Consider the following 12,640-nt stretch of genomic DNA (forward strand, 5'->3'; position numbering starts at 1 on the left):
ATACATGAACACCACCACACTGACCAAACACACATACCACACAAAAAAAAAAAAATCACATATATATACATGTATAACATATAATATCTACACGCATGCAAAAATACAATCTAATATCTATCTATACATACCATTTGGAAATTTTTTCTTTATCTTTGTATACTTACTGTTTTTTGTCTGTGTTCTCACTCCCCCTCTCTGTCTATATATAATTTTGTTTATATATATAATATTTAAATATATATAATAATAATATATATCTAGAAAATACTATGCAATCTTTTAAATAAGCTTCGCAATCTATAGTTTTGTTTTTTGTCAAACTATCACACAAATTTTTTAAAGATTATCCATCAATTTACGCCCCCACCCTCAAAAAAGAAAGAAGAAAGAAAGAAAAAAAGTTGAAAAAATTTCCCTTTTAACGAACTTATGAATTTAAAAAGGGCCATCGTCAACTACCTGAAAAAATTGCCCCTAGTGTTCATTTGAATATTTTTCTTTTTCTTTTAATTTAAAAAAAAAGGAACAAAGAAAAAAATTTGTCAACTAGCATGGAATATTTGCAGAAAAAAAAATATTTTTTTTCGATTGAAAAGAGTTTTTTTAAAAATTTTCGCTGTGTAAATGCATAACGTTGAGGGTTGGGGTTTTCCACAATTAAAGTGGTGTTTTATTTTTTCCACAGAGCATGTGCAATAACGAGTTCGATTGAATTAATTCCTTCCCGATTTAAAAACCCAAAATAGACTATAATAAGGATATCCCCCGATGTCCTAACAGTTTTTTTCGTTACTACTGGAACGTGCTTTTTGTCTTTTTTTTTGTATCCCTTTTTGTTTATCGGGTACAGCTGATAAGATTCCTTTTGGCGGGCCGGGGAGATTATTTTTGAAGGAGAACCGACTGCAAACGCTCGACCTTCCACACGAAGGGGAATTTCCCAAATGAAAGAAGGGACAAGGGGAAATACCTCGAATTCCCGCTTTTTTTCCGGGTTTCCCAAAGCATTTTTATGAACATAAATAGTTTTAAAGTTAAAATTTCTCCTACAAAATGATGTTGGGCTTCGAACGTAGTTATACTCCCGGGAAGGCCAAAGGCATTTTGACAAGATCCCCTTTTGGGGACCCGCACAAGTGCCTTCCGGTCAACGCAAGCGGCGCGGGGAGCCCTATATAAGGAGGCACTTCCAACACGCCACAACCTTTTAACTTCAACATGATGCGAAAGGTAGGCTTTGAGATGGGCTTCTGGAAAATTTAAAAAATTTTTAAAAAGGGAAAGATGTTGACTCCATTTTTCTATTCTATCTTTTCCAACAGGTAAAACTTGTGCTGGGGGCAGGCGCAGCGCCCTGGTTTAGGGGTATCCACCAGTAAAGATTTTCTGCACCCCCCACTAGACACCATGCTGCCCTTACACCATGAGCCCTGTACCCTACTCCCAGTGACCCTGCTATCCCGTGGCCATGCTGCTCCCGTAATCACGGAAAAGGATATGCTCCGCTTACCTGATGTAAGTTCTATTTCTTCACATAAAGGTTTTGGGGGGGCATGATTTTATATTTTTATTTATGAGAGAAAAAGGTTTTTGAAAAAAATACCTTTTATCAAAAAAACACTATTCACGTAACACCAAAGTCCCTCATTGTAGGGCGGCCCACACTACGCCTTGAGACGTTGTCAACGACGACTACGCCGGCACCCCCTTCGGCCACTGGAGGGGTCGCGACGGCTACAAACGGGGGCAAGTACTTCGGCACCTCCCCGACGGCCGCGTCCGACCGTCCCATACGCCGACGAACGGGTACCACCCCACCGCTGTACGAGGGGCGGGCCCAAACCCGCCCCCGAGCGTCCCCCCCACGCCCCTAAACCCGCAATAGCACCCGAGCCTGCATACACGCCCTGAACAGATATCACGCCCCTGAGCCAGTATATCATCCCCAATTGTCCCACCCATCATGCCTAAGTTAAAGAAGTATTTTGTGTACGAAAAGTTCAATGAACATTTCAAAATTTAAAGATTTTGTATAATAAAATGGCGAATCTAACCCTTTTATCAAGCAACAATTTATTTAGTCAAAAACTTCTTATTGACAAAGGGAATTCCAGTTCCTTTTAAAAAAATATGTGCCAAAGTAAACTTCAAGAAAGATCAAAACGTTACCATTTCCGGAAAAAGCCAGATTGAATTCGTTTTTGGGGGTTTCCGTACATTGGGTTTCCGTTTTTTAACTTTTTATTACTTTTAAAAAAGGGTTTGTTAGTTAATGTACGCAAAACACACACACAAACACACACACACACACAACACAATATATATATTATATATATATATATAATATATTATATAATATATATTTTATATATTATGTATATATATATATTATGTGTGTTGTGTGTGTGTGTGTGTGTGAATTTTTTGCAAATGTCAATTTACACCTTAAAACAGGCCGGAAAAAATATCTCAGCATTTATCTGGGTGACCTTTTGATTTTAAAAGGGTGTTCTTAGAATCAACGGATGTATTTAGAGAACGCATACAAAGTTAAAAAATATATTCCTATGTATAGAAGATACATACTACATTTATATGTAAATCATTAATGTAGTGTGTTGCACCAAAAATACACCAACAAAAACACCCCACTCACTCACCCCACAACACACACACACCAACACATTACAGCCCAACACACACAAACACACACACACACACACACACACAAAAAACACCAAAAAAAAAAATACAATTTTACATGTATTACAATCATACCTACATGCATGCAAAATACAGTCTACCTATCTATACTAATACTATGTGAATTTCCCCTTTTTCTTATGTATACGTACTGTTTTTGTGTCTGTTTCTCACTCCCCCTCTTGTTTATATATGTATATATATATATATAATATATAATATTATATAATATATAATATATCTAGAAAATACTATCCCAAATTTAAAAAGCTTTTCTTAATCTTAGTTATGTCTGTTTTCTATCTATCACAAAAATTTAATTCAAATGATTTCCTTTTTAATTTTACGCCCCCCAAAAAAAATATTACAGAAAAAAAATTTTAAAATTCTCCGAGTCTGGTGAACTTATTTAATTAAAAGGAAAGTCAGACGTACCTGAAAAGTGCACCTAGGTTTTATCTCTGAATATCTTTCTTATTTCTTCTAATGTAAAAAAAAAAAGGGAAACAACAAGAAACATTTTATCTCTGCATGGAAAATTTGCATAAAAAAAAAACTATTTTTCGATTAGAAAAGAGCTTTTTTAAAAATTTTGCTTGTGTAAAGAAAAAGTATAGGATCGGTGTTTTCCCAATTTAAAAATGGGGATTTTTTTTTCCCCCGGCTTGTGCAATACACGTATTCGCCTTTTAAAATTTTCTTCCTTCAGATTAAAGACCAAAAATAGACTTATATAAGGGATACTCTGATGTCCCAACAAGTCTTCGTCGTACTACATGGGTCCTGATCATTTCGTCTTCTTTTTGTAGTCCCCCTTTTTTTTTATCGGGGTTTACAGTGGTAAGACTTCTCTTTGTGAGCTGCACAGTGGAGATGATTTGAAAGAGCTGGTTTTTCGAAGCGATCGACCTTGAACACGAAGGAATTTCCAAAATAAAAAAGGTGTCAAGTGAAAACATCGAATTCCCTGCTCTTTGGTCCGGGGTTTTCCAACGATTGATGAACATAAAATAGTTTGAAAGTTAACTTTTTCCCACAAAATGGAAGTTGGACTTCCAAAAGTATTTAAAATTTTATTGCCTGAGGGAAGGCCAAAAAGGATTCTGACAAGTCCCCTTTTGGCGGACACAAAACACAAGTGACCTTTATGGTCAACACAAGCGGCGCGGCAGCTATATAAAAAGGGAGGGGACTTCAACCAGCCACAACTTCTCAAAATCAAATGATGCGAAAGGGATGACTTTGAATGGTGCTTTTGTGAATTTGAAAATTTTAAAAAATGGGAAAGATGTTTTACTCCATTTATGCTTTCATCTTTACCAAACAGGTAGGCTGGGTTTGGTGGCAGGGCAGTCCCCTGGTTTCAGGCGATATCAGTCACCATTAAAAATTTCTGCACCACCCCCTAGTCACCATGTGCTCTCCACCCTTACCCCTGTACACCCTACTACCCCAGTGCACCCATGCTACCCCTGTAGTCCCTGGCCCCGTACATCACGGAAAAAGGGTATGCTCCCCACTTTCCTGATGTAATTCTACTTTTTTACATTAACAGTTTTTGGATTCAGATTTCAATTAATTATAGTTTGAAAGGTTTTGAAAAGGAACCCTTTTATCAAAAACGAACACTATTCACGAACCCCCCCTCAAAACATTTAAGACGCCTCCACACTACGCCTTTGAGTCGCTTAAAAGACGACTACCCGGGACCCCCTTCGGGCCCCTCGGGAAACTCGCGACGGTACAAGACGGAGGGGAAATACTTTGTGCACCCCCCGACGGCCCGGGCCCCGCCGTACGTACTACGCCCACGAACTGGACCACCCCCGTCTCGTACGGGGGGCGGCCCCTACGACGCCCCCAGCCCCTCCCCCACCCCCCCTCAAAGCAAACACGACCCGAGCCTGCATACCACGCCCCTGAAACCCCATATCACCCCCGAGCCGCATATCAGCCCCCAAATTTTACCCACCTATCCCTAAGTTAAAAAGATTTCGTGTGACGAAAAGTTCAGTGAACTTGTCAATATTAAGATTTGTATAATAAAATGAGACTGAATCTAACTTTGACTCAAGCAAAAACCTTCTTTTAGCAAAAGCCTTTAGACAAAAGGGATTCCATTCTAAAAAATAATTACATGCCAAAATGCTCCTTTAAAAAGATACAAGACGTTTTTCCGGAAAAAGCCCCGATTGAAGTACGTTTTTGGGGGGGATTTCCCCACCTAGGTTATCCCTTTTTTTAACTTTTATTATTTAAAAGGGTTTAGTTTTTCTATTGTACGCAAAACACACACACACACCACACAACACACACACAACATATATAATAAATATAATATAAAATTATATATATAATATATAATATAAAATATATAAATAATGTGTGGTGTGTGTGTAATTTTTTTGTCAAATTTTAATTACATGCCCAAAACACCCGGAAAAATATTCAGCATTTATCTGGGGACCTTTTTATTTTAAAAGGGGTTCTTGAGAAATCAAAGGGGTGATTTAGAGAAGCTTAAAAATGTCTGCAATATATTAAAGCATAATAAACAACGTACATTTTTAGTACGTCTTTTATGTACGTTGTGCAACACATATCACACACAAACAAACACACTCACTCACTCACCACACACCACAAGCACACATATATATCACACACCACACCACACACCACCTGCACCAAACACACACAAAAAAAAAAATACACAATTTTACATGTATATACAAAAACATCCCCACTGCATGAAACATACAGATTACCTTCTATAACAAACTATGTGAATTTTTCCCCTTTATCTTTATGTTAAGTATTTTTTTTGGTCTGTGTTCTCCTCCTCTCTCGTTTTTAAAATAATTATATATATATATATAATATATATATAATATATATAATTATATATATACAGAATATAAATCCCAATCTTAAGTAAGCTTTCTTCAAACTTAGATTTTTTTGTCTATCTACACCAATTAATTTAATGTTACCCATCAATTTACGCCCCTGAAAAAAAAATTTTACGAAAAAAGGTTGAAACTTCTCCCATTGAGAACTTTCTGAATAAAAGGCCATCAGCAGACACCGAAAAAATGCACCCTAGTGTTCACCTGAAATCTCTTTTTTCTTTAATGTAAAAAAAAAGAATCAAAAGAAACATTTTATCAATTTGCAGAAAAATTTGCATAAAAAATTTAGCTCGATTAGAAAAAAGGTTTTAAAAAATTTTTTAGTTGGTAAGCTAAACCCGAGGATTGGACGTTTTTCCCCAATTTAAAGTGGTTATTTTATTATTCCCCAGACACGGGGCAATAAGGTAGTCTCGCCATTGTAATTTTTTTCCCTTTCCCGATTACAGACCAATAGACTATCTATAAGGGTATCTTGTGCCCAACAAATTTTCGTTGTGATCAATTTCGCTTTTTTTTAGTCCCCTTTTTGTTTATCTGTGTGTAGATGAAAGACATCTCTTTTGTATGCACGTGGAGATGTCATGGAGGGGAGCGCGTTTGCAAGCGATCGACCTTGACACCGAAGGAATTCAACTGAAAGAAGGTATCAAGAGGAATCCATCGGATTCCTGCTCTTTAGTCCGGATTTCCAAAAATACATTTTATGAACATCATAATTTGAAAGTTTTAAATTTCATTACAAAATGAAGTTGGATTCCAAAGTAGTTTAAAATTTTATTTTACTTTCGGTAAGGGCCAAAAAAGCATGTTACAAGTTCCCTTTTTGGGGAACAAAAAAAAAGAGTGACCTTAGCGGCAAAGCAAGCGGCGCGGCCCACTTATAAAAAGGGAGGCCTTCCAACTAGCCAAATTTCTCAAACCCCAACGATGCGAAAGGATGATGTGAGATGGGGCCTTCTCCGACATTTTAAGTTTTAAGAACTAGGGAAAAAGTTGAGATTTTGTGTATTCTATTTCCAAAAGGGGTTTTTTGGTGCTGAAAGCTGGCGCCCGGGTTTAGGGGATATCAGTCACCGCGTAAAGGTTTTCTCCCCACCCCTAATCACCAGCAGTCCTTACTCATTTTAACCCCCCTTTCCCTTACCCCAGGCCCCCTGTCCCAGGCACCCTCCTACCCCGGGTCCATGTGCCCTGTACATCAGGAAAAGGTTTTCTCCTGTTTTCCTGATGTAAGTTCTTTTCCTTTCCCCATTTAAAAGTTGTTTGGATTCATTTCCATATCTAAGTTTTAAAAGGAAAGTTTTTTAAAAGGATCCTTCTATCAAAAAAGAAGACATATTCACTAACATCACGTGACATTGTAAAGAACACCACGTCCACTCTTTTTAGACGCCTCCCCACACGCCCTTTGAGTCGCTGTCAACGAGCACGCCGGGACCATTCGGCCCCTCGGAGCTCGGACGGGTACAAGACGGAGGGCAAGTACTTCGTGCACCTCCCGAGGCGCGTCCAGCCCCTCACTTTTAACGCCGACGAGATGGCTACCCCCCACCGTTCTACGAGGGGAGGCCCCCTACGACGCCCACGCAGCCGTCCTCACCCCGCCCCCCTAAGGGTTACCCCGCCCTCAACCAGCTACACGCCCTGACCCGCATACCCCCCAACCCGCAATCACCCCCCGTTGTACCCCCCTATATGCATAAGCTAAGAAAGGGTTTTTTTTGAAAAAGTACAATAACATTGTCAATATCTAAAAGTTTTTAAAAAAAAAAAAGAAAAATGTACGTCTGATTCTTTCACTAAGCAACAAAACCTTTTATTCACTCAAAAGCCTTATGGACAAGGGAATTCCAGTTCCAGTAGCATGTGACGTTTGCCTTTTGAGGGACTCCGTATATTTTAACTTTTTATTAGTTTACTACAGTTACACACACCCATACGCACTCAAATACACACACACATATATATATACATATACACACATAATATGTATATGTGTGTGTGTTTGCGTATGTGTCCGTGCGTGTACAATTTTAGTCAAATAGCAATTTACATGCCTTAAAACAGGCCCCCGGGAAAAAAAAAGAATTACCTGGGGAATGGTTGTATGGAGACTGCGTTTCAAATGCCTGTATATGTATTACCTTACATATACGCGCATAGACGCACACACACTCACTCACTCACACACATATAACAGCACCCCAAAACATGCTAAAATGCACACCACACCACAAAAATGCCACAACACACCCCAAAACCCCACCACCACACACACAGCACACACTATGTTTAACATAATAATACAAACATAAAGATCTACCTATCTATGTATATCTATGTGAATTATCCTATTCATCTTTATGTACAAGTCACTGTGTGTCGATGTACTCTCTCTCTCTCCCCTTTTTATATTACAACTTAGACATATAATTAAATATATATATATTATATATAATATATATATAAATATATATTTAATAAAAATAATATATATATTATAGTTATGTCCGCTGTTATCACACAATTTGATTTTAAAAATTTCCAAACAATTAGCCCCCCGAAAAATATTTCGGAAAAAAGGTTGAACTTCTTCCAGTTGTTTTAATTTTTGAAATTAAAAAAAACATCTGTCAGACTATCTCAAAGGCTGCCTCCCGGTTCACCTCGAATATCTATTTCTTCTAATGTAAAAAAAAAGGAATCAAAAAGAAAAAAATTTTTTCAAGGCAGAAAATAAGCATAAAAAAGGACTATTTTTCCGATTGAAAAGATTTTTTTAAAATGTGTTGCGTAATGCAAACACATGAGGATAGGATGCTTCCAAATTTTTAAAACGGTGATTTTATTATCCACAAGCCTGGCAATACCGTGTCTCGCTATTGTAATTTACTTCCTTCCCGATTTCAATCAAAAGACATATATAAGGGATATCTCCCTGCCTAAAAAGTTCTTCGTCGTACTACATGGAAACCCTGATCATTTTTGCTTCTTTTTTTTAGTCCCCTTTTTTGTTTTCGGGGGTCACAGCTGATAAGAATTCCTTTCTCTAGTGCCCCGGGGAGAGATTTTGAAGGAGAGCGCGTTTGCAAGCGACGACCCTTTCACCGAAGGAAATTCCACTGAAAGAAGTATCAGTGAAATACCATCGAAAATTCCTGCTCTTAGTCCGGGTTTCCAAAAATGCATTTGTGAACATCATAATTTTAAAGTAATCATCTACAAATGAAGTTTGGGCTTCCAAAGTGTTAAAATTTTATTACTTTAGGGGAAGGGCAAGAGCCTGACAGTTCCCCCTTTTGGGGGACACAAAACGAGTGACCTTCGCGTCGACGTAAGCGCCGCAGCTATATAAAAAGGGGGCCTTCCAACACAGCCAAACCTTCTCAACCCCAAAAAAGCATAAGGTAGTGACGTGAGATGGGCCTTCTCCGACTTTTAAGTTTTTAAAAAACTAGGAAAAAGTTGATGTATTTTTTGATGCTATTTAATTTCCCAACGGGAGGCTTTGGGGCTGGTGGGAGGGTAGCGCCCTGGTTTTAGGCGATATCAGTCACCAGTAAAAGTTCTCTGCACCACCCAAATACACACCCTACAGCTCCTCTACTTTGGGAACCCCTGTCCCCCAGCCCCAGGAAAATGCTGTCCTGTACACACGGGAAAAAAATATGCTCCTTCTTATCCCGAAGTAAGTTCTATTTCCTTTAATTAACAGTTTTTTTGGATTAGATTTCATATTTCTTAGTATGAGAGGAAAAGGGTTTTGAAAAAGGGTACCTTTTATCAAAAGAAGACTATGTCCGTAACACCCCGTGGGGCATGCACGTAACCCCGCGTCCCCCATTTTAGACGCTCCCCCTAGCCCTTTGAGTGCTGCAAAAGAGACTCGCTGGGACCCACTTCGGGCCCCTCGGAGGGTCGTGACGGCTACAAGACGGAGGGGAGTATTCGGACCCCCCTGCGGCCGGCCAAACCCTCATTACTCCCCGACGAGAGGCTACCACCCACCGTCTCGTAGAGGGGGGCGGCCCCTACGACGCCCACGCACGTCCCCCACACGCCCTTTTAAAGCTTACCCCGCCCCTAAAAAGCATACCAGCCCCCCAAACCCCATATCACGCCCGAACCCGCATACCACGCCCCCAACCAGCATACACTCCCTAAGCCGATATCTGCCCCAGTTGACCCCCCCATCAAGCCTAAAGAAAGAGGGTTTTTTTTTACGAAAAGTTTAAAAAACATTGTCAATATTTTAAAAACTTTTTGTATAATAAAATGAAACTGTGAAACTGAATCTGATCCCTTGACTCAAGCAACAACCTTCTATTTAGTCAAAAATCTCTTATAAAAAAGGGAATTCCAGTTCCTATGATACTTAATATGACATGCTATAATTGATCCTTCAAAAGAGATACAAAACATACCATTTCCGGAAAATGCCATGATGTGATGTATGCCTTCTGAGGTATTCTGCACCTACGTTTAACTTTTTATTATTTTTAAAAAAATTTAGTTTAAAAACTTTTAGCATAAAACACAAACACACACACAATTAAAATTACAAAATATATGTTATATATGTGTGTGTGTGTATGTCTGTGTAATTTTTTTGTCAAATAGCAATTTAAATGCCTTAAAACAGGCCTGGGAAAAATATCTAAGCATCTTTCAGGTCTTCACTGAGATATCAACTGGATGTGTTTGGAGAGCTGCATTGCAAATGTCTGTATATATATTACCTATGCATAGATAAATACGTACGTGCATATTTATATACGTATAGATCTATGTATATGTATGTGCACACACACACACACACACATATATACATATAATCATATTTATTTACCATACAAAAAATACAGATCATCTATCTATGTAACTTTTTGAATTTCCTCTATCTTTTTTGTACACGTTTGGTTTGGATTCTCCATCCTTTTTCATTTTAATTTCTAGCATATCATTACAAATTTTAAATAAGCTTTCGTCAATCTATAGCATGTCATTTTTTCATCTATCTATCACAAAAAATTTAATTTTAAGGTTACCGATTAATTTTCGCTCCTGAAAAATATTATGAAAAAAAAGGGTTTAAACTTTTCCCAGTTGACTAACTTTTGAATAAAAAAGGGCCATCAGTAGAATACTCAAAAGGCACCCCAAATGTTCACCTCTGAAAACTTTCTATGTCTTTATGTAAAAAGAAAGGAATCAACAAGAAAAAAAATTATCAGTTAGCATGAAAAAATGCATATCTTACTCGATTAGAAAAGAGCTTTTATAATAGGGCATGTAATACATAACACATGAGGATCAGATGTTTTACACAATTTAAAGTGGTGATTTTATATTCACAACAGGACCCTAAATAGTTTTGTTTCTGAATTTATACCTTCCGAATACCAGTATAGGTATCATATAAGGGATACTGATGTCCCAACAATGTCTTGTCGCATTGCGTGGAACCGGATCTTTTCGTTTTCTTTTGCATTCCCTCTTTGTTTATCTGGTGCAGCTGAAAGACTTCCGAGCTGCCGTGGAGAAACCATGGAGGAGACTGCGCTGCGAAGCCCACAAGGAATTTTAAAGAAGAAGGGATCAGGGGAAATCCATCGAATTCCCTCTCTTAGTCGGGGTTTTAAAACTATTTGATGAAACACGTTTTTTCTGAATTTTCTTTTTTCTACAATTGAAATTTTTACTTCCAAAAGTAGTTAATATTTGTTGTTACGGTAAGGGCCAAAAAGGGATTTTTACAAGTTCCCTTTTTGCCGGCACATAACACAAGGACTCACGGGCAAAACAAACGGTCGCCAGATATATAAAATGGGGGCACTTCCAATCGCCCCTTCTCACCTCAACATGATCGAAAGGTAGTGACGTAGAGGTGCCCTTCTGTGACATTGAAGTTTTTAAAGGGCTGGGAAAGATGTTGATTCCATTTACCAAAGTACCTATCTTTTTCAAAGGGAGGCTTTGGGGTGGGGCAGGCGTGGGCCCCGGGTTTTTAGGGGAAACAGTACCCGTAGAGATTCTCTGCACCCCCCACTAGATACCCGCAGCTCCACTCATGTAACCCCGTACATCATGTTCCCCTGAACACGGAAAAAAGGGTTTTCCTGCTTTTCCGAGTAAGTTCTATTCTTTACATTAACAGGTTTGGATTCATGATTTTATATACTTAGTATGAAGGGGAAAATTTTGAAAGGATTCCTTCTGTCAAAACGAACCTAGTCCAAACACCCGCATCTCTTAGAAAAACCCCCACACTACGCCTTCGATAGCTGTCAAGCACTACCCGGCCCCACCGGCCCCTCGGAGGCTCCGACGGCTACAAAAAGGAGGGGAATACTTCGGCACCTCCCCGACGGCCGCGTCCAGACCCTCACTTACTACGCCCACAGACGGCTACCACCCCACCGTCCGTACGAGGGGCGGCCCCCTACACGCCCCCCGCGCCCCCCCTCACCCCCCTGAGCCAACATATCATGTCCCTGAACCAGCATATCATGCCCTAGTTGTACCCACTTATCATGCCTAAAATTACTTAAACATTCCTTGACTACGAAAAGTTAATGAACATTGTCAATATCTATAAGACTTTTGTATAATAAAATGAAAATTTCAAACTGATTCTTTGATTCAGCCAAAAACCGTTTTCCTATAAAACTGCAAAAGGACATTTCAAATGGATATCTTTTCACAAAAAGATCCTTTAAAAAGACACAAGAGTGTAATATTTTAGAAAAAGTATGATGTGTGTTTTTTAAGGGTTTCCCCAATTGGTTATTTGTCTTTTTAACTATTTTTTACTTTTAAAAAGGGTTCCAAAATCCATACGCACACATATTCATTTCAATACATAGATAGATAAATATATGTATCTGTTTGTGCGTATGTGTGTAAAGACAGCGAGAAGGATATCTTAAGATTTCATTTAAAGTTTTGAAGTGGAAAATTTTCATGCATAAAACAGGGATGAGTAATGGTAAGCATATATATGGGAAAAAAAAATTTTT

At 38.5% G+C, this 12,640-nt stretch overlaps 1 protein-coding gene across 1 annotated transcript; it reads left to right on the forward strand.

Annotated features, from left to right (window-relative positions):
• The first annotated feature begins 1,410 nt into the window (after positions 1–1,410).
• Positions 1,411–12,139, forward strand: LOC119569104 (proteoglycan 4-like). The gene is made up of 11 exons (XM_037917417.1): positions 1,411–1,518; positions 1,644–1,809; positions 4,034–4,235; positions 4,367–4,539; positions 6,771–6,850; positions 7,011–7,099; positions 9,220–9,309; positions 9,504–9,635; positions 10,982–11,032; positions 11,674–11,752; positions 11,906–12,139. The coding sequence occupies exons 1-11, from the start codon at positions 1,411–1,413 to the stop codon at positions 12,137–12,139; spliced, it is 1,404 nt and encodes a 467-aa protein (XP_037773345.1).
• The last annotated feature ends 501 nt before the right edge of the window (positions 12,140–12,640 follow it).

This window comes from Penaeus monodon, unplaced genomic scaffold (genome assembly GCF_015228065.2).
Source record: "Penaeus monodon isolate SGIC_2016 unplaced genomic scaffold, NSTDA_Pmon_1 PmonScaffold_1258, whole genome shotgun sequence".
Classification (NCBI taxonomy): Eukaryota; Metazoa; Arthropoda; class Malacostraca; order Decapoda; family Penaeidae; genus Penaeus; species Penaeus monodon.